The sequence below is a fragment of the Lutjanus erythropterus genome, chromosome 10 (assembly GCF_056507025.1).
Source record: "Lutjanus erythropterus isolate fLutEry1 chromosome 10, fLutEry1.hap2, whole genome shotgun sequence".
NCBI lineage: Eukaryota > Metazoa > Chordata > Actinopteri > Lutjaniformes > Lutjanidae > Lutjanus > Lutjanus erythropterus.
Window position 1 is genome coordinate 17,754,198 of NC_139326.1, and position 19,788 is coordinate 17,773,985.

At 39.1% G+C, this 19,788-nt stretch overlaps 1 protein-coding gene across 1 annotated transcript in view; it reads right to left on the bottom strand.

Annotated features, from left to right (window-relative positions):
* aacs (acetoacetyl-CoA synthetase) overlaps positions 1-19,788 on the bottom strand; it is a 67,792-nt gene that overhangs the window by 36,224 nt on the left and 11,780 nt on the right. The window contains exons 5-10 of the mRNA XM_084728449.1: positions 18,844-18,941; positions 17,388-17,502; positions 16,541-16,622; positions 16,261-16,414; positions 11,827-11,907; positions 9,795-9,919 (exon numbers count right to left, since the gene is read on the bottom strand). Coding sequence (XP_084584575.1) covers positions 9,795-9,919; positions 11,827-11,907; positions 16,261-16,414; positions 16,541-16,622; positions 17,388-17,502; positions 18,844-18,941 — 655 coding nt within the window. The remainder of the gene's footprint in view (positions 1-9,794; positions 9,920-11,826; positions 11,908-16,260; positions 16,415-16,540; positions 16,623-17,387; positions 17,503-18,843; positions 18,942-19,788) is intronic.

Consider the following 19,788-nt stretch of genomic DNA (forward strand, 5'->3'; position numbering starts at 1 on the left):
AAATTGTAAAAGTTTATGTCATTTTACTGTTTTTCAAATTATGCAAATTAGCAAAAAATCTAGTATGACGGACCTTCATGGTCCTAGAGGCTTTTTTGTAGAGGACATTGAGCTGGACCTGTGTGTCAAATTTCAAGTCAATCAGACTTATGGTGTGAGGGGCGTGGCCTCCCCAAAAAGTCATTTTTAAGCCTTAATTACAGCGCCACCCTGTGGCCGACTGGGCTCATATTTTACTAAAAGTTGATGCACATCATTTCCAATCAATGGGCCAAGTTTCAGGTTTCTGGCTTATTCCAGCTCACGGGAATTTTAGCTCAAGCGGCAGACAACAAAAAATAATAAATATAGCCGCAAGCGGCAATTTGCGGGTTCTAACCTGTTCCGCCCCAAACCAGCCACCGTGACCCTCACCACCCAGCGTGACCCTCATCTGCCGTAGTGCAAGAGGTTCCCCACCCTGTCCCCGAAAGCTCCAAGCAACACATACTCTTTCCAAGTCACACATTTCTTGAAATCGGCTTTTCAGCCAGCCTACACGCTAATGACATTTGTGGTATACTTTCACACAGAGACTCCATTTGAACATCAAAACATACATTGAAATTGTACCTATTGATGTGTATTTCAAAGTTTCAATAGGTATTTTAATGTTTAAGCAATTGCAGTTCCACGATCATGATAATTTTGGGAGAAATGTGGAGATAATAATGGTTGTGTATGGGAGAGGCTGTAAAATATTCTGTAAGGCTAAAGACATAGATGTTGAGTGTACTATTATGATTTGACCTAAATGAAGGTAAGTGAAAGTTCAGACAGGAAGACCGTCTCTTTAATTAAGTATACCTCAAAGCCACTTCTCTGTTTTCCAAATTTGACCGTGCTGTGACACACAGACGATTGGCCGAACGGCTGGAGTCGATTCAGCCAATCGCCGGTCGGCAATGGCACAGTCAAATTTAAATACACCGAGAAAAGGCAGAAACTGAGCCAAAAGTTCCTCTCAAACTCCAACTGTTTAAACTGTGCTGTGACACACAGACGATTGGCCGAACGGCTGGAGCTGATTCAGCCAATTGCCGGTCGGCAATGGCACAGTCATATTTAAATACACCCAGAAAAGGCAGAAACTGAGCCAAAAGTTCCTCTCAAACTCCAACTGTTTAATGAAAAACCGTAAGTGCTACAGCTACAAAAAGCACACCGTCGGCGAGAGGACGGGATGCGGATCGCAAAGGTGTGAATTTCATTTCTGTGGGGTGAAAAATGAGGCCAGAGCCACGATGGACATAACTGGAAGGGTCTGCTTTCTTCCAGAAATTTTGGCTCTCACTTAACATGGGAGCGAATGGGGCAGGTGGTCGGACTTGTTGTCGTTTCAGACCGCCTGCAGCCAAAACCCTAAATCCGTTTTCTTCAGCGGTTGCACCTCTGCGACCGGAACAGTTTTTCCTACAATTTGGTGTACAATTTGTGTACGTAGAGTGAACGATGCGGCCACAACGGCAAGTTTAAGAGAAAATTTCTTGATGATTTCAGAGGTGCTGTGCACTCTAGCGATGACATCACCCACTCTAAGTTGCAACATTCCACGCAATACACACCCATTATAAATTCTGAGAAGGGCTGAAAATTTCATGATTTTTAAACAGCTGGTGTAGAAAAACTAAAAGAGATATGGAAAAAATGAATCGGTCACTGAAAGTCGACGGCAATGTCGACGTTTCAGAGTTGGAATGGAGTTTCTACGTGAATGTATGAGTTGGTGAAGCGTGGGTGAAGATGAGTGAGTTTGAAGGATTTTCTCATCCACTTCCATTATAACCAAGTTTCAGAAAACACTGAATATTTTGGAAAGTTTGAAAGGTATTGAAAAGTTGAATCACATGTAAAAAGTCAAGGAATTGCTGAACATTTTCCAGTTTGAATGGAGTTTCTAGGTGAAAGTATGAATCGGTAGTTACCGTTTGAAAAAAGGTGAAATGTTGTGATTTTTGAAGATTCCTTCATTCATTTTCAATGGGAAAACGGTTTGGGAAAAAACAGGAATATCTGGGAATGGCGGTAGCGCCCCCTATGTGCCAATCTCAAAATCTTTTTTAGGGTGTGCTTCCAAGTCTAATTGTGGACCTACCCACCAAGATTGGTGACGATAGGTCAAAGGGTGCGGGAGTTATGGCCAATCGATTCTAAGCTCCGCCCACAGCGAAGATTCATCGGTCCGTGGCGGCCGTGTTTTTTGACCAATCTGGCTCATTTGTAATAGAAATGTGTCTCGTCATCCCCCAAAGCCGTGTACCAAATTTGGTGGTGATGGAGTCAAAACTGTAAAAGTTTATGTCATTTTACTGTTTTTAACTTTATTGAAATTAGCAAAAATTCTGTAAGGGCAGCGTTCATGGTGCAAGAGGCTTTTTTGTAGAGGATAATCGGGAGGACGTGTGTGTAAAATTTCAAGTCAATAGCACTTGCGGTGCGGCGGGCAGAGCCTTTCAAACTTTACACTCTATGTTATAGCGCCCCCATGAGGCCGATTGGGACCAATTTTTTTGAGCAATATTTGGATGTCATTTATAGTCCATGTACCAAGTTTCATGTCCCTAGGTCCTTCCAGCTGGTCATAAATTAATAATGACGAATAGGCCACGCCCACTCGCACCTATCAACATGGCACTCGAGATATTAGTTAATAGCCACCCCTAGAGCATGCATACCAAATTTGGTCAAATTCCATCCAATGGTCTTTGAGATACAGATGTGTGGCATTTATAGCGCCCCCTATAGGCTGAGCTCAAAATGCTTTGGTAGGCAGCTGCCAAGTCTCATTGTGGACCTATCCACCAAGTTTGGTGATGATAGGTCAAAGGGTGTGGGAGTTATGGCCAATCAATTCTAAGCTCCGCCCACAGCGAACATTCATTGGTCCGTGGCGGCCGTGTTTTTTGATCAATCTGGCTCATTTGTAATAGAAATGTGTCTCGTCATCCCCCAAAGCTCTGTACCAAATTTGGTGTTGATGGAGTCAAAATTGTAAAAGTTTATGTCATTTTACTGTTTTTCAAATTATGCAAATTAGCAAAAAATCTAGTCAGGCGGACCTTCATGGTCCTAGAGGCTTTTTTGTAGAGGACATTGAGCTGGACCTGTGTGTCAAATTTCAAGTCAATCAGACTTATGGTGTGAGGGGCGTGGCCTCCCCAAAAAGTCATTTTTAAGCCTTAATTACAGCGCCACCATGTGGCCGACTGGGCTCATATTTTAATAAAAGTTGATGCACATCATTTCCAATCAATGGGCCAAGTTTCAGGTTTCTGGCTCATTCCAGCTCACGGGAATTTTAGCTCAAGCGGCAGACAACAAAAAATAATAATAATAATAATAAACCGGTACAATCTTAGAAGGGTTCTACCCCTTCGGGGTTAGAACCCTAATAATAATAATAATAAACCGGTACAATCTTAGAAGGGTTCTACCCCTTCGGGGTTAGAACCCTAATAATAATAAACCGGTACAATCTTAGAAGGGTTCTACCCCTTCGGGGTTAGAACCCTAATAATAAACCGGTACAATCTTAGAAGGGTTCTACCCCTTCGGGGTTAGAACCCTAATTAACAGTTTAATAGATGACAACAGGGTCTCAATTTTTGTGCATTTTCCTTAACCAATAGTTGACAACGCTAACAATCAATCAAGAGGACAGAAAATGCATGTTTTTTCTCTTTTTCTGATTTTAAGTTTCCTTATTCAACATAAGGGTCTGTCAGACAAAACACTGTCAAATGCCATTTCTGTATTATCGATTAATTATCAATAGAGCTGCAGTTCAAGCCAACAGTACTTTTTTTAATAAAAACTGATTCTAAAATTAAATTTGTTTCTTTTGATCGCTTCTTCCTCTGACAAACCAGATTCTGACACTCAGCTCCCTGGAATGCAATTGTTATCTCTGCTGCATTACTGACAAGACAATCATGTTCAAAACTATTTTTCCATCAGCGCTTCACTTTTTCTGTCATTTAGTACTGTGAAGCTTTTTCTACTTTGTCCTCTAAAGCATTCTCCTTTTGTGCTACCATTTGACCCGACGGCACACAATCAAAAAAAAAAAAGAAAGGCAGAGCAGAAGCAAACATGGCTCAAAATTTACGCGGCAGTATACAGTAGATCCATTTAATACTTCAGAAACAAGCATGGGTGTTGTTTAGGTTGTGAATAAATAGTAGTCTTGATGAAGACTTGAGTTTCCAATTTACAACACAGCTTGAAGACAAGAGGATATTTTAAATTGTTATGCCCACGTGTCTAAAACTGTAACTGAGTTGGCAAGATGCAATCTGCTAAACTGTATCTGCAGCCGTCTCCTCCAAAGAGGATAACTGAGAATTTTCCTTGCCGTTGGCAAAAGAGAATATTTCCACAGTCGATGCAAAAGCATAGAGGGGATTTTTTTTTTTTTTTTTTTTGACATATCAGATCAACACATAACGGACAAAAGATGGAAGAGACAAGAGGATCCTCAGAGAAAACTGAGGAGCCCCCTAAGTCCATGGAACACATGGAACCTGTCACAAGTATAAATGTTATAACCTTTTGCTTGCTTTACCCAGGAATGCTGCTGCTTTTGGCCTAGTGGGGAGTCTAAATAAATCTCTCTTTTCTGCATGACACAGGCAGGGAAAGTTGCCAGAAAACTTGGGGGCGCATGAAATAAAAAGGGGCAAAAAGGAGACAACGTATGAAGATCAAGGTCTATAAAGTCTATGCCTTTTTCATGGCAGTCATATGAATATGAATTATAAATACAGGTGTTACCAATGATGGAACTGTAATTTGTATAATTTGCAACGCCTGTTTTTACTCGACTATTTCATGTCAAAATGGCTGCTGTGAAAAAGGTCCACTGTGTGGTTTAATTCAGTTTAAAATAAAAAATAAATATCTATCTTATTCAAATATGCTTGGTTCTTCTTAGTCGTGAAAATAAAACAATGATCATTTGATTTAGTTTTAGTTCAGCACTGATGTCTCTATAAACAGCAGATGTTCAGGTCCATCGTTGTTACCAGAGCCAAAAAATGGTTTAACATGACACTAAAGAGAAGTTTCTATTTTTGGGGGTCACTCAGCTTATACTGTGCCACAAAAGGTGGATTTTACTGTTATTACAAAGCAGAATTACCTTCTTGTGGTTGCAATTTACACCCATCTTTGTCCAGACACATATAATATTTGTGGTGAAGACTTTGGAAGAATTTAATGTAATAAAAGGGAAACTGGAAGTAATCAGTCTTCACTTACAGAGACGTACTCTGAAGAGTTGCTTTATCATTTCATCCTAATAAATATTTGTATGTGATTTTGTTGGAATTAGCTTATTAATTTTTGAGTTGTGAGCAAAAACTTTTAAATCAGCTCATCCATGAGTTGTTTGAACATTTGTGCCAAATTTGACTGTCTGATGAATATTGTGTTAATAGTAATCGGATGGACAGAGGGACCTCCGTTCTGTACAAGATACAAGATTCTGTAACTTATTTTTAATTTTAAAGACACACATCCGCAGTGGGATTTTTCTCAAAGTAACCATTACAATTTAGTTGTACATGGAGAACTTCCACGGTGGCTCCCCAAAGTTACATCGTCTCTCTCAAGCAGAATCTCAATAGCCTGTGAAGCACAGAAAACTACTGGACGACTGAAAATACATCTTCCGAGACTCTCCCAAATGCTTCCCCTCAGTTTTTCCTTTTTCCTTTTCTCAAAGCAGCAAAACTGCAACCATCCCTTTCAGCAAATAGAATGTTTGCTGTGTACAATTACCACTCCTTTCCCATAATTGAAAATGCCATCTTACAAACAATATCTATAAAGACATTTAAAACTTAAATGTCAATTGTTAAGCATGATGAGGCAGTGGAAATTCACCAGCAAAGTGGTTATTACAGTTTCCTAACTAACAAAATTCAACGGGGGGAGATGCCTCAATGTAAGTTTTAAGACTCTCCAAGGCTCTGACAGATTTAGCCCCAATTAAAATGTCCAACCTCAATTCAGAAGATGAGGGTGTAAAATATTTCATGTCAGCCTCTCCCAGAGGGCTTTTCCACACAGTGCTGGGATCCGGAAAATGTGTCTGAGGTGGCAACATCAGCACTTAATTGGTTCAAAAATCCTCTCACAGTTTAAAAGGTTCAATCTGTCTTTCCGTCATACTGGCAGCTCTCCACTGAATTCATTTATACGGGTGATAAAAAACAGGACTCTAACCTTGTTCACTCTTTTTTCCCCCATGTATCGTTTAAATTCATTGTTTTTCTTTTTGGACAAACAAGCAAAAGCTACTACAAACCAAACAATACTATAGATGGTAACCAAACATGCAGCTCACTCTACTCTATCCCTATTTTTACCAGGGAAACAATCATTAGTTGAAGATACTCATATATCTGATCAATCAAATTGCTACTAAAATATATTAATATATAATACACTGACAGATCCTGTTCCTAGTTTCTGTACTAGAACTACTTTTTCTTGGCACTCTGGCTCTCTAGTTTCCTCTACTCCCCATCTGTGTCAAATCTTTCTTCCCATTACTCCCTTCCTTGCTGAAGGCAGTACGCCATGTCTGCTGCACTGAAGACGTTATCTGTGGTTTCACTGCCTTAAAGGGTCTTTACTTTTGCTGACCACAGTGCATTTCTTTTCATAATATGACCACAGTCTGACTGAGTGTACTCAGTAATGCACACTCACACCCCGGAGCGGCCTCATAGGACATATCCTCCAACTGCTGGCACTAGAAGTGAGGGTGCTCAAGGGCACATCAGGTGCAGGTTTTTTTTTAGTGATGTTTAGGGGTGAGAGAATTCCTCATGAGCTTCCTCCTATCCTTTCAAGAATGATATTTGTGAAATGTCATATTTCTTTGCAGATGACAATTTTTTCTCTTGTTACAGGGATGTTTTTAAAATATCTATTAACACTGCAAAGTAAATGGTTACATTAAATAATAACCATAAATATCTTATGACATCTTCTATAGGTTAGCCTATAAAAAGTATGCAAAGGTAATTTTGTGGGTTTGGAACAAATCAATTATATTTAATTTGTAAAATTCCCGTTGTGTTTAGTCTGAACACAGTCAGAAGTGTCTTCTCCCTGCTGTCTTTTGGTAATGATGAAATATGTATGAAGTAAAAAAAAAACATTTTCACATACGCACTATGCAGATAGTCCTGAGAATCAGGTCAGGACGCTGTCCGAATGTGTCCTTTCACACATGTAGCACACAACAGGAGACTGTTCGCATTAGACGTGTACTCAACTGTTGGAAATATGTGTGGTTTCGGGAAGGGGAGGCGCCTATAGAGCGTACAGGAGGAGGAGAAAGACTCCCTTGTGATGATTGCATTGATATAATATAAAGCGAGTCTCAACATAAACAGTTAAGCGGAGAAAGGTGACAGATACGGAGATCAGCTGACTTCCATCTGCCCGTCTGCAGGAGAGACGCTTCATGGTGCGCTGGGATTTGCAGGATGCACACATTTACTTTTCTGACTGTAATCTGGTGTTTTCACATCACGATGACAAAGAAAGTCATTAAAGCAGCAGCTCAAAAAAATGAGAGTCAAGTAGGCCAATACTGATCAGCAAATAGTCTGTATGAAACAAACTGATTAATGAAAGATAGCAAAGCAGCTTCACACCTTGCAACATCGTCAACAAGTCCACTTGTCCAGCTAAACGGATGAGGACATTTGCGTTCACACATACAGCTCCTCTGGTTAATGTCTATATAAGTGCAGAGTTGCAGTGCATGTGCGAAGGTCCCTCAGGTAAGATGTAGCCTATATTTTGTGTGAATCATATCCTGAAATGAACAACGGCTTAATTATGAGTATGACACAGGGGTTTAATTTAAAATTAATAATTACATTTCTCAAAACTGAGCTTAAACACTTACAGTCCTTTTTCAGACACAAAAGTTAAACAACACACACCAAAGTAAACAATGGAACCATCCATCCTTCACCGCCTCCCTTATTAAATTTGATCCAATTAATTGCCTGACTGCAGACATAACACCCACACACTATTATCCTTGACCATTTTCTCTTTCTTCACAAGACAATAGAAGATCGATACTGGGGTTAGCACCAGCTCTTTATGATGGTGATAGCGGTGGTGGTGATAGGTGAGGGTATCAGGACATTTACCAAGAGGATCTGCTGTAAATATCCTCTGTGCTACTTTTTGAGGTGAACAGACAGCGTGTGAAAATATCTCTTAAATGATCTCCACATTGATCAAACCCACTGTCATCGCTCAGAGTGCATTTTCTCCAAGTACATTTCTTAATCAAGCACAGTTGTTGCTTTGGAGAGGGGAAAAAGATTTTTAAGATCTAATCAGATGACATGTAACCCCTCGTCCCACCTTATAGTGTGAAAAGCCTCTGAACTGAATGTTAACTTTAGGTTAAATCTGCCCTGGCTGTCTTGTTGTTTGACCCGGGCTTTGGGTTCATCCAAATTTACACCATCACCATCAATGTTAATAACAACAGACCTAAAGGTTGGCTGACTTAAAGTAGCCTGTTCACTTGAGTAAAACTCGTAAGTGCACTGTCAAAATAACAGCGATGCAGCTCATCCGTGGTAATCAATAAGGAAGTTTGGAGTGTCTTTGATACTGATTTCTTTTTAAGTTATGCGAATTTGCGATCTACAATTATGACTTCTCTAGATCTAAATACATTTAGGCTACTGCATACATTTAGACTTTTTGACAAGAGAAGTTTTGGCAGTTGCAAAAAAGCCTATTTTCCATAGTTTTTTTTCTTTTTCAGACACCAAATAATAGCCTTGCTTATCTGTTTTGTGAAAAATGAAGCAAAATAATCATCGCTATTACCTGCTCTAAACTCCATTTCCCAGCTCTCTCCTATGTGTTTTTTCGTCTCCTTTTCGACAAAGCCATCCTTTTCAAGTCCTCTTCCCTTATCTCCTTCGATTTAAATAAGGAGTAATAAATCAGTAAATAAATAATAAATGTTTATTCTAGGATCAGTTGCAGAGGTTCTCCACTGATCTCAATGCACATTATTACCAGCAGAAATCTTTATTCATGAGGTCTGTTCTTGTGTGCAAGTTGTCAATTAGGTGAACACATTAGCAATTCTGTGGTTAAAAACAAGATCTCCAAGGAAAACCTTAAGCTTAGCTGACACTCCTTCTCACTCTCTGTCTGCATATCACTTTTTTCTTTTCATTGTCTAGTTTATGTCTGTCCCTCTTCTCTTCATCCTGCAAATACTATATTAAAAGGGAAAATCTGCACTTGCTCTTATAGTAGTTTCAAAGAGGTGTGTCTCTGAACACAAAAATGATAAGTGCTTCTGATGCTTACGAAACTATGTCTGTTAGTAAAGCCGATAGCAGCTACACCAGAATTCATGAATCATCTTGCAACATCGTGGAGGAGCCCTTAAGATTGACAGCGTGTTAGCAATGACGTACTGTGGATTGTGTGTTTTCATGTTTTTCAGATGTTGTGTAGACAATCATTATCATCTAAATATTAATAGAAATGGTGACAACAACCCTTCATAACGGGGACATTTTCAGAGGGCAATTTTAATTTTGGATACAACATAAAAATCATCTTCTAGCAAAAAGCAATAAACAGCAGAACAATTCAGTCGTTTTCACTCCCATTTGTCAGCCTCTCCTGTTCGTGTGTGTGTGTGTGTGTGTGTGTGTCTGTGCATGTGTGTGTGGCTAACTCACCCCAGCTGGTCTGTCAGGTTCCACAGAACATTGGGCGTGGGCATTAGTGGTGAACCATCATATAAAACCACTGAGGCTCCCACTGCCAGAGCAGACACCAGCCAGTTCCACATCATCCAGCCGGTCTAAAGACAGCACACACACACACACAGATACAAACACACACACACACACACACACACACACACACACACACACACACACACACACACACACACACACACACACACACAGATACAAACACACACACACAGATTCAAACACAGTGGTCAGTTTATCTGGTACAAACACTCCTTTCTCATCAAAATGGATAAACGAGTGGGAAAATGGAGAACTCCTGCAGACTCAGTTATGTATCTGTGCTTCACATGATGCGTTTCTCTTTTTATTCTCTTTTTATTGCTACTGAGCTACAGACAATGTCGTGCAGAGTACAGACAGAAGACAGTGTAGCTACTGTATGACACGCTGCCATTTCAATTAGTCAGTTAATCAATCAGTTGACTGACAGAAAGCTATACAACAGGCAGTTTATTTTATTTTGAAAGTAAGGCATAAACCACAGTGGCCCTATATTCACTATGACCTCCTAGCAAAACATTCTGTATCATAAAAACTTGTTGCGCATTTTGCAAATCTTTCTTTTTTCAATACGTTTTGATTTTTGGACTTAGCAGTGCTCTGGAGTTATTGGAAATGTTTGGATCGCACAGAAACTCTGTTCTGCAGCCTGTAACAGCTGCTACAAGCTTAAAAATACATGTGAAATTTACAGACATAGTAACTAAATCTTTCCATGAAAATATGATTTTTCAGCAGATATTAGTTAGTTAGTTACAACAAGATTGACAAGCAAGGCAGTTTTGTGTTTGCATGCGTAGTATTTATTCAGTTTGGAAAATCCCACAATCTGTGGAAAACATTAACGGTAGTTCAAGTTGACAGGCTGCTGGAACAGGGACTGGAAATTGTCTCTGTTGCTACGTCGTTACTAAGGGTCAGCTACTTGCTAAAGTGGTAGAATAGATTTCATTACATAGGAGATCTAGTGATGTGACTGTTTTTTATTAGTCAGACCCCATGTTTTTCCAAGGAAAACGAAGGTCACAGACAAAGTTGTTTTTACTTTGAGAGCAAATTGCCCCACAGCATAAATACATTTTGATTATATGTTCTATATTAGCGACCATCGTATAATTGCAACTTTACACTGTTGTGTAATTCTGCTTAATTAATCAACATTTCTGAGGAACAATTCAAATTGCTTGCACAAGTCAAGCAAAATGATTACTAATTACTGGGTCCAGCTTCTGAAATGTGAGGACTTTCTGCTGTTCTCTCGTTTACATCATTGTAAATTTAGATTGGACGTTGGGCTGTGATGGGCATATTTCAGAAATGCCTTCATTTTATAAAATAAACTACTAATCAATGTATGAAAAAAAGAAAAATAACAGATTAATAGATAATGAAAATCATAGATAGTTGCAGCAGAAATTCCAATAACACTTCCTTGAGCGATTACAATTCTTGCAATTCTTGACAGAATCAATTCCTGTCCAGAAAATGTGCGCCCATATATTTGTTGCCAAAGACATACATGCGTCAAAAAAGCCAGACCACACAAATTTTAAATTAAGCACTAATCATGTGTCAACACAAATACACACCACACAAATTTGCAGCTTTAATCAACACAAAATGATGTTCCTCAGTGTTTATCATCAAAAGGAGTCAGAGTCTTCTAGGAATAACTAAATATTATGCACAGCTCTGACCTTCAGCACTCAATGCTGCTCATTAGAGAAGATCTGTTTGTGTGTGTGTGTGTGTGTGTGTGTGTGTGTGTGTGTGTGTGTGTGAGTGAGTGTCCTTGTGACCAGGCTCATGATTAAAAATACCCCCCACAATACTTTAACACTCTGCCCCTGCTGGTAACTGAGATGAGACAACATGAAAGCTGTGGAAAGTTCCCAGTCTCCAAAATTTTGGTACCATGATCATTTTTGTGGTGAAAAGGTTGTGGACCTACCGTGGTGTAATAAATGATGACATCACTGCTGGTCATGTTGCCATGGAGAATGTGCTCTTTCAAGTGCTGGATGAGCGTGCCCTACAGAGACAGAGAGACAAAGCAAGAGAGTGACAGATAACTAAATGTTTTAAGGTTTTTGTAAAAACGTTCATGCATGACATTGACATTTGTTGACTTGTACTTTTGGTGATGAACAAACAGGCTGTGATTTACAAACCTGAATTCCAAAAAAAGTTAGGACGTGTGCAAGAAATACAGAATGCAATTACTTACAAATTCTTTTCAACCTATATTCAATTGACTGATAAACAACTAAAATAGCTTTTTTTCTGGATGTGATGCTTTCAAAATGTTTCAGAAAAATTGGCAAAAAAAAGACTGGAAAAGTCATTGAATGCTCAAAAAACACTGGAACATTGAGCAATCATGATTTGGTATGAAAGAGATATCCTTGAAAGGTTCAGTTGCTCACAAGCAATGATGAGGCCAGGTTACCCACTTTGTGAAAAAATGTGTAGCAGTTTAAAGAAAACATTTTTCCACACAAACCTGCAAAGAATTTAAGGATTTCACTACCTACAATCAATAATATAATTAAAAGATTCAGAGAATCTGGAGAAATCTCTGTAAACATAGAACACCTGTGACATCTGACCCCCCAGTGGCACTGCATTAAAAATCATCATGACTATATGGCTACCATGCAAAGTGAAAGCCTTATATTAACATCATCCAGGAACACTGCAGACCTCTTTAGGACCGGAGCTCAGCCGACGCAAAATAGAAAAGTATACTGTGGTCTGACGAGTCCACGTTTCAGAAATCGTGGAGGTCAAGACCTCCGGGCTGAAGAAGAAAAAGGACCATCGAGAACATTGAAAGTCAGCATTTGTGATGATATGAGGGTGAGTTTAGTGCCCATGGTATCATAGGTAACTGTCACATCTGTGAAGGCCCCATCAATACTGAAAGGCACATACAGGTTTTGGAGCGACATGTGCTGCCATCCAGACAAAGTCTTTTCCATAGACGTCCCTGCTTATTTCAGCACGATAATGCCAAGACACACTCTGCTGTGTTACAGCGTGGTGTTGTAGTAAAAGAGTTTGGGCACTAGACTGGTCTGCCTGCAGTCCAGACCCGTCTCCCTCTGCAAATGAAGTGCAAAATACAAACATATGCCTGAATATGCCTGAACAGGCATACAAGACACCATTATTTAGAAAAACAGACCAGAGACCAGAGTAGCAACATAAATTACAATAAATGTTAAACAAATAAACCATCCTGACATTTTTTCCAAGCTTTAGAAACAAAGTGAGCCAACTTATAAATACTGAAGTTTAATAACCATTCTATTTATGTTGCAAGCATCAAATTCAGAATGAGTATATAATTAACATTAAATATCTTGTCTTTGTACTGTATTCAATTGAATATAGGTCGAAAGGGATTTGCAAATCATTGCATTCTGTTTTTAATTACGTTTTGCCCAACTTTTTTGGAAATGGGGTTTGTAAATACTCTGCCATCAAATAATAATATATTTTCTGAAATATTTATAACCTCCAGACTGAGCTGTGCAGAAAAATACTTTTGACCGAGACTATGACACACAGCAAACGTAAGCACTTCTTTGGACAAAAAGGGCAATTCATGTTAAGTGTGAATTCTCCTACAGTCACCTACCCATCACCGTTGGATAGGTTATTATTGCTGGTGGTGCATTTGAACTGTGTGAGTGTGTGTGTGTGTGCGTTTTGGAGCCTATGTGTATGTTCCTGTTCGCACAAACAGGTGCTCCGTGTGTGTGTGTGTGTGTGTGCGTGTAATCTTTGGCAGGACTCAGCTGCCATACCCGTCCTTTGGTGCATGCCATCTTCCTGCTGACAGCATGTTAACAGAGCCGTAACAAAGCAGAAAGCACAACAGTGCCGGGGCTAATTGGTAGAGCCAGAGAGGACTGCCAGCGTCGCAATCCGAAATGTTTTCACCAACGCATTACTGTCCAATTATCAGCAGCATGTGGAGAGGGAGGGGGCACAAAAGACAGACACGGAGAGGAAGACAATAAGAGGCAGAAAGAAAAGGGAGCGAGAGGAGAAACAAAGTAAAGTGGGGAGAAAAATCAAAAAAAAACAAAAAAAAACAAGAGTCTGAAAAGGAGAACTAGGTGGGAAAAGGTGAGTAAATGTGTGAAGGTTGAGGAAAAGAAGGCAGGGGGTAAAGACAAATTCAGAAACAGAGAAAAGAAACAATAGGCGTGTGTGTGCGGGAGAGAGAACGACTGTTTTGTGAAAGTGTGTATATGCATTTGGTTGAGTGTGTTAACCCATTTAGACTGTTGAGTGTTTCAGTCTTCAAAGTGCAGCGGCCCTTTTGAAATCATACATTCATCCGACACTCTCCCTCACTCAGATGTGGTATGTCGCAGGAAAAAATGCCATTCATACACTCTCCTGAGAGCCAATAACCTTTTTGAGATCTGCTGATGGAGGTTTGCTGCCATCTTGTGGTGAAAAAAAATGCAACATGAAACCATATGACACAGGTGTATCATTACTAATATTGTGAGGCTGGTCAAGAATGACTGAAATTTTTGAATCATTTGATTAAAAAAATTACAGCTTTTTAAAAATATGATAGAATGATAGTATGACAGAATCTTGATAAATGCATGACTACCTCATTAACGCACTTCTAATGTTTTGAAGGATTATTTTACAAACCAGTGGTTTTGCTCTTAATCTCTTTCCCAGCTGATATTACTCTCTTTCAGAGGCTGTAGTTTTAAAGGGACAGATCACCCCAAAATCAAGAATACACATTTTTCCTCTTACTTGTAGTGCTTTCCAGAAATCATAACCTGGCTACTTGCTATAATCCACAGACCTTGTTCTGATCAGTTTCGTGCAGGAACTACTTTCTTTCTATGGTGCAATTTACCAGAACTACTTTCTGTTTAATAGAAAGAACATAGTTTTCCCATGAAGAAGACAGCAGGCAGACATCTCTACAGTCGATCTCCCCAAAACTCAGTAACTCACACCAAAACAATCCAGATGAATAAATATGTATTTCTGATTTTGGGGCAAACTGTCCCTTTAAAGTTAGAGTGAACAAACTGGTGTCATATGAAACTATTTGACTGAAGGAATTCTTTGGTACCAACTACAGAAAATCACTGGTGTTTCTCAAGATGTTGATGTCTTCATGCGGTACTCTATAGGGATTTGGGATCATTTTTATAAATTCTTCAGTGGTTAAAAATGCGTAAATTGTGCATCTGATTGTGTGTCTGTTATTGTGCAAATTATTTCAGCCCAAAACTGAGCCCTTATACACTCTAAACATAAAAAAAAAAATAGACAAAGAAAACACATTTATGACTAGAAAAACTCGATGCTGATGCTGAGCTACATCAATTTCAAGTTTCAGCTTTCAGATGATGTACACCTCCCCCTACAAAAAAATCAAATAAATAAAATAGGTATGTGGTTAGTAGGGAAGGAGTAGAAGAGGTGAATGTGAGATTTTGAGAGCATTACCTTCTTTTTAAATGTTCACATGTGTATTAATATAAATGGTGTGCTCTGAATATCAACCTTTACACGTGGCCCAACCCAGCAGAGCTCTGCGAACAGATGGGACCAGCGTGTGTGTGTGTGTGTGTGTGTGTGTGTGTGTGTGTGTGTGTGTGTGTGTGTGTGTGTGTGTGTGTATGTGAGACAGCTGTGGTCTATCTATCTCCTTATGGAGAGAGGACAAAAACAGAAACAAAAGTTTTTTATGTTATATACATGTTATACAACTTACACAAGTACAAACAACAATACAGGACAGACCATGGGTCAGTCAGCGAGGTTTTGTTCAGACTGCAGGCAAATCCGATTTGATCCACAACTCAGACTGTCCACACTGTTATTTGCAAGTGATCAGATCAGATTTGTACATTTGTATGTCCAGACATCGCTAACATATCTGCATGGGTTGCTGTAGTAACGATGCAGGTGTCAGTAACAAGGTGCGCTGGTGGCAGGGCTTTCCAGTGTGGAAGCTTGAGAGATGAAGATCCATTATCTCACCCTCAAAACAATTGCACTGTCAAGTCGCGGCTCAGTTGCACCAGACAGTGCAGTCATTGTGTGTTATGTTGCAAAGGACACAAAAAAGTGGCCTGAGTAAACCGCCTCTAAATGTGGCAAAGAATTTGCTAAGATCACTTTGGTTTTTGATACAATCTAGATATGTCAAAAATGGATTTGGGCCAGCAGTCTGAACAGGGCCTAAGATGCAATATTCATCCCATCCTTTATAAAATAATCAGTGATGTTCATGAGGAATTGTGTTTGTGCCAGTCCGACAAACAAAGAGAAGTAAAGTGATCGATAAATATGGTTTTGGACTAATGGAAGTCAATGTGTTTCTTACCCCAGCAGAGTGGACCATACATTTAGGAGCTCCTGTGGTGCCAGACGAGTACATGATGAAGAGAGGATGACTGAACGGAAGCTGCTCAAACTCCAGCTGCGGAAACTGGTCGACCTCACCGCGGCCAGAAGCCAAGAAATCATCTATAAATACACTGCAGAAAAAAAAAGAGTCAAAGAAGAAATTAAAGAAAAGATTGGGACAATATACGGGAAGGAGATCTCTGAGATATCTGTCTGAGTTGTAAGTCTTCAGTGTGGTTTTGTCTGCAGACACGCACCTGTTGGGGATCTTGGAGAGGTCAGTCTCATGTTTGGAGCGAGCGTAGGGAATCACCACCACTTTCTTGAGGTCAGGAAGACCTACAGACAGAGAGAGAGAGGCTTGGGTTTTGGTTTTATTATCACACTATAACTTCAAGAAAAGCACGACGCTTTACCAGAGGAATAACAGTTATTTTCTGTGAAAATGTACCACATTTGCATAGTAACTCTGTAGACATTCCTTTGGCAGCAGATGAAGAAATCCTATATCATTCTTTACATTTCTTCAGCATCTGTTATGCATTAATTCTCATGGCAATTTAATTAATAATAACTGAAAGCCCAGTAGAGCTACTTTATTCTACTCTGATGGCCTTAATTCCCCTCTCTACTTGTTAGCAGAAATTCCTTCTAAGTTTTAATTGATGTAAAGAGGCCAAAACCTCTTTAAAAACATCAAAAGCAGGTTTTATCATCCATTAGTTTAGACTTTTTCTGACATTACCCCTCTCGGAAGCTGACAAAAGTTCAAGTGCCCCAACCTCCAAATTTTTAATTGTTCATTAACAATAATTGGAGCCAGAAGTGATACAAAAAAAGAAGTTTGTTTATTTCTCCTACACAGATCATATTCATTCAGCTTTGTTTCACTCTTTATTTCTCCCCTGGTCCCCCTCCCCCTCTACAACACCCCCATGGCATTACCTGAAGAGGCCAAATGTACTTGTTATTCTCTACAATGAAGTCATGGTAATCATGGAGTAAGAGCAGGCATGTAAACCAAACATAAATAAATAAATAAATAAAATAAAAAATACAAATAAAGACATACAATCAGACACACTATGTGCTGTGGGTGCCAACCTTTGACAACACTCGTGAGCTTTTCCATGTGATCGTGTGTTTTGCCGTTGTAAACCACAGCAGCAACAGAGAAGATCAGCTTGGGCTGGATTTGAGAAAACCTGTCGAGAACACCCTGAGACAAAAAAAGACAAAAAAAAAAAAAAAGAGAGAGGGTCAAAATGGACAAAAATGTAAAGCAAGAATAAATCATGTGAAGCACAGCCAACCCAATTCTTCCTCTCCAGAGCACTGCAGAAAGCAGTCAGGAAATGCGTGGCAAAATAAAAGCCATCATTTACTGCAATAAAAGCTTCCACCCCAGTATTTATGCTCTGAATTGAACTGCTTTATCTCCCATTCAACACAACTTCTACTTAAGAACAGACAACACCACTGCAAAACAGCAGCATATTAATTAGTTAGTTCGTATTGTATTGTGTATTGATCTAAAAGAACTAAGTAACTAAGACACACATCAACCAACCAGCTCAAAAGCCTTTCTAAAACGTACAATAGGTCTAAATGATAATTCCATCTTTTAAATCATAAGGAAAAGAAATAACTCCTAAATTCATCCACCCCATCATCAAATAAAAGTGGGATGGATTATAGCTCTTTATATCCATATTACATCTTCAAGAACAGAAAAAACAACGAAACAAAAAGTCATATAATGTTCTACATTATCCCTTGTGTAAATAGCAATCTTAACTTTTTGTTTTGTGTTTGTGTTTTATTACTTCCTGAAATCAAAAAACCTGGTAATGAATTCAGACTGAAATGAAATTAATTCCACGTGAGCAAAGATTTAAGGAAGTAATGGCAGAGAAAAGTTAATGTAAAATCAACAGAGTGTACTTTTACCTCTAACATCTGTGTAATTTAATCGTGTGCTGGAAAAATATAGTCAAATGACTTCCTTCTAACAGATGAAAACATGTTGATCCTGAGTGTAGTTCTCTGATCTGCCAGGCGGGGCAGTAGCACACCAGAAATAAGAAGCAGAGATCAAGATGACAAAGGGACCACTGAGGAAGTTAATTACACTCACGCTCTCTCTCACATACACACACACACACACACACACACACACACACACACACACACACACACCATATGACCCAGTATCACTCCCTACTGTAAATGGGGGAATACATGAGGTCTCACTAAGATAAAAATCGCCACTCTGACACTAGTACTCAATTTTTTTAAATTTAGAGGCCATTAGAAACATTAGAGGCCGTTATTTCTAAACCAGTAAAATATATAGACTTGGTTTAATTTATTTGTATTTGGAACATAAACTTTCAAAGCCTCGCTGCATGGACAAACATTTCTGAATCTACATCATCTTGTAGTTTGAATGACTAAATACGACGTGTTGAAACATCAGCAGATATGGAATGATACTCCAACTCATACATATGTAAATACAAGGAAATACAAGCCACAAACAGTATGGTGCAGTCCTTACATTGACTCCAAAGTCGACAGAGGTGGAGCTCCAAATGGCTCCAATACTGGCTGCTGCTAACATGGCCTCCACCGCATGGATACCATTTGGAAGGTAGCCTGAAGGAGGAAAAGAGGAAGAAAACATTATTACACATGTATAAGCACCAATGCATAGGATTCCTTTTTATCAAAAATGACTACAAAATGATATACATATTAACAAACTGACAACAAGAACATACATATGCACATTGTCAGCTTATTCACACTTGTACAATAAAAAAAATAATGCTACTGTTATTATCATAATTTTAGAGCTGCACACAATTCATTGTATTTCCATAAGTTGATTAGGCAATGTTGCTGCCCAGATCACACATCATATCTACAAGAAGCTATACTTTTGAGATAAACTACAGCATGGACTCATACAGTTTATTTGGACCTTACAAACCTTTGCAGTAAAAAGTGAAATCCTAGCGTCAACATTTAGAAAACTCTAACACAAAACTTTGTTGAAATGCCTTTAAGCACAGGTATAATTAAAACAGAACTTTTCAACATTCAATCAATCAGTTGTGTTGTGTTGTGGGACACTGAGTTCGACCTCAGGATGGTGACTACAGAAAGAGAAAGCTAGCTGCATCAGATCTAAAGCACTGCATTTTTAAATTAATTTACCTTAACGGCAACTGTATTTTTTTTCTACACTTCTCAGTATCATAAAAATGCTTAATATCAGATCCAATAATCTGTCAGGCCAATAATTGGCCTATCCCAACTGCAGAATGCCACAAAGGAGGTCACCTTACTGAGAGAACAGAGGAAGAAGACAAGGAGGGAGGAGGAAGAAAGATATTGAGCAAAGTGATCTGGATAAAAGGTGGAGAGAAACATGAGGATGAAAAAAGAGAGAAGGGGGAGAGATGCGATGCATATCAAGCAGAGCGGTGAGAATATTTCA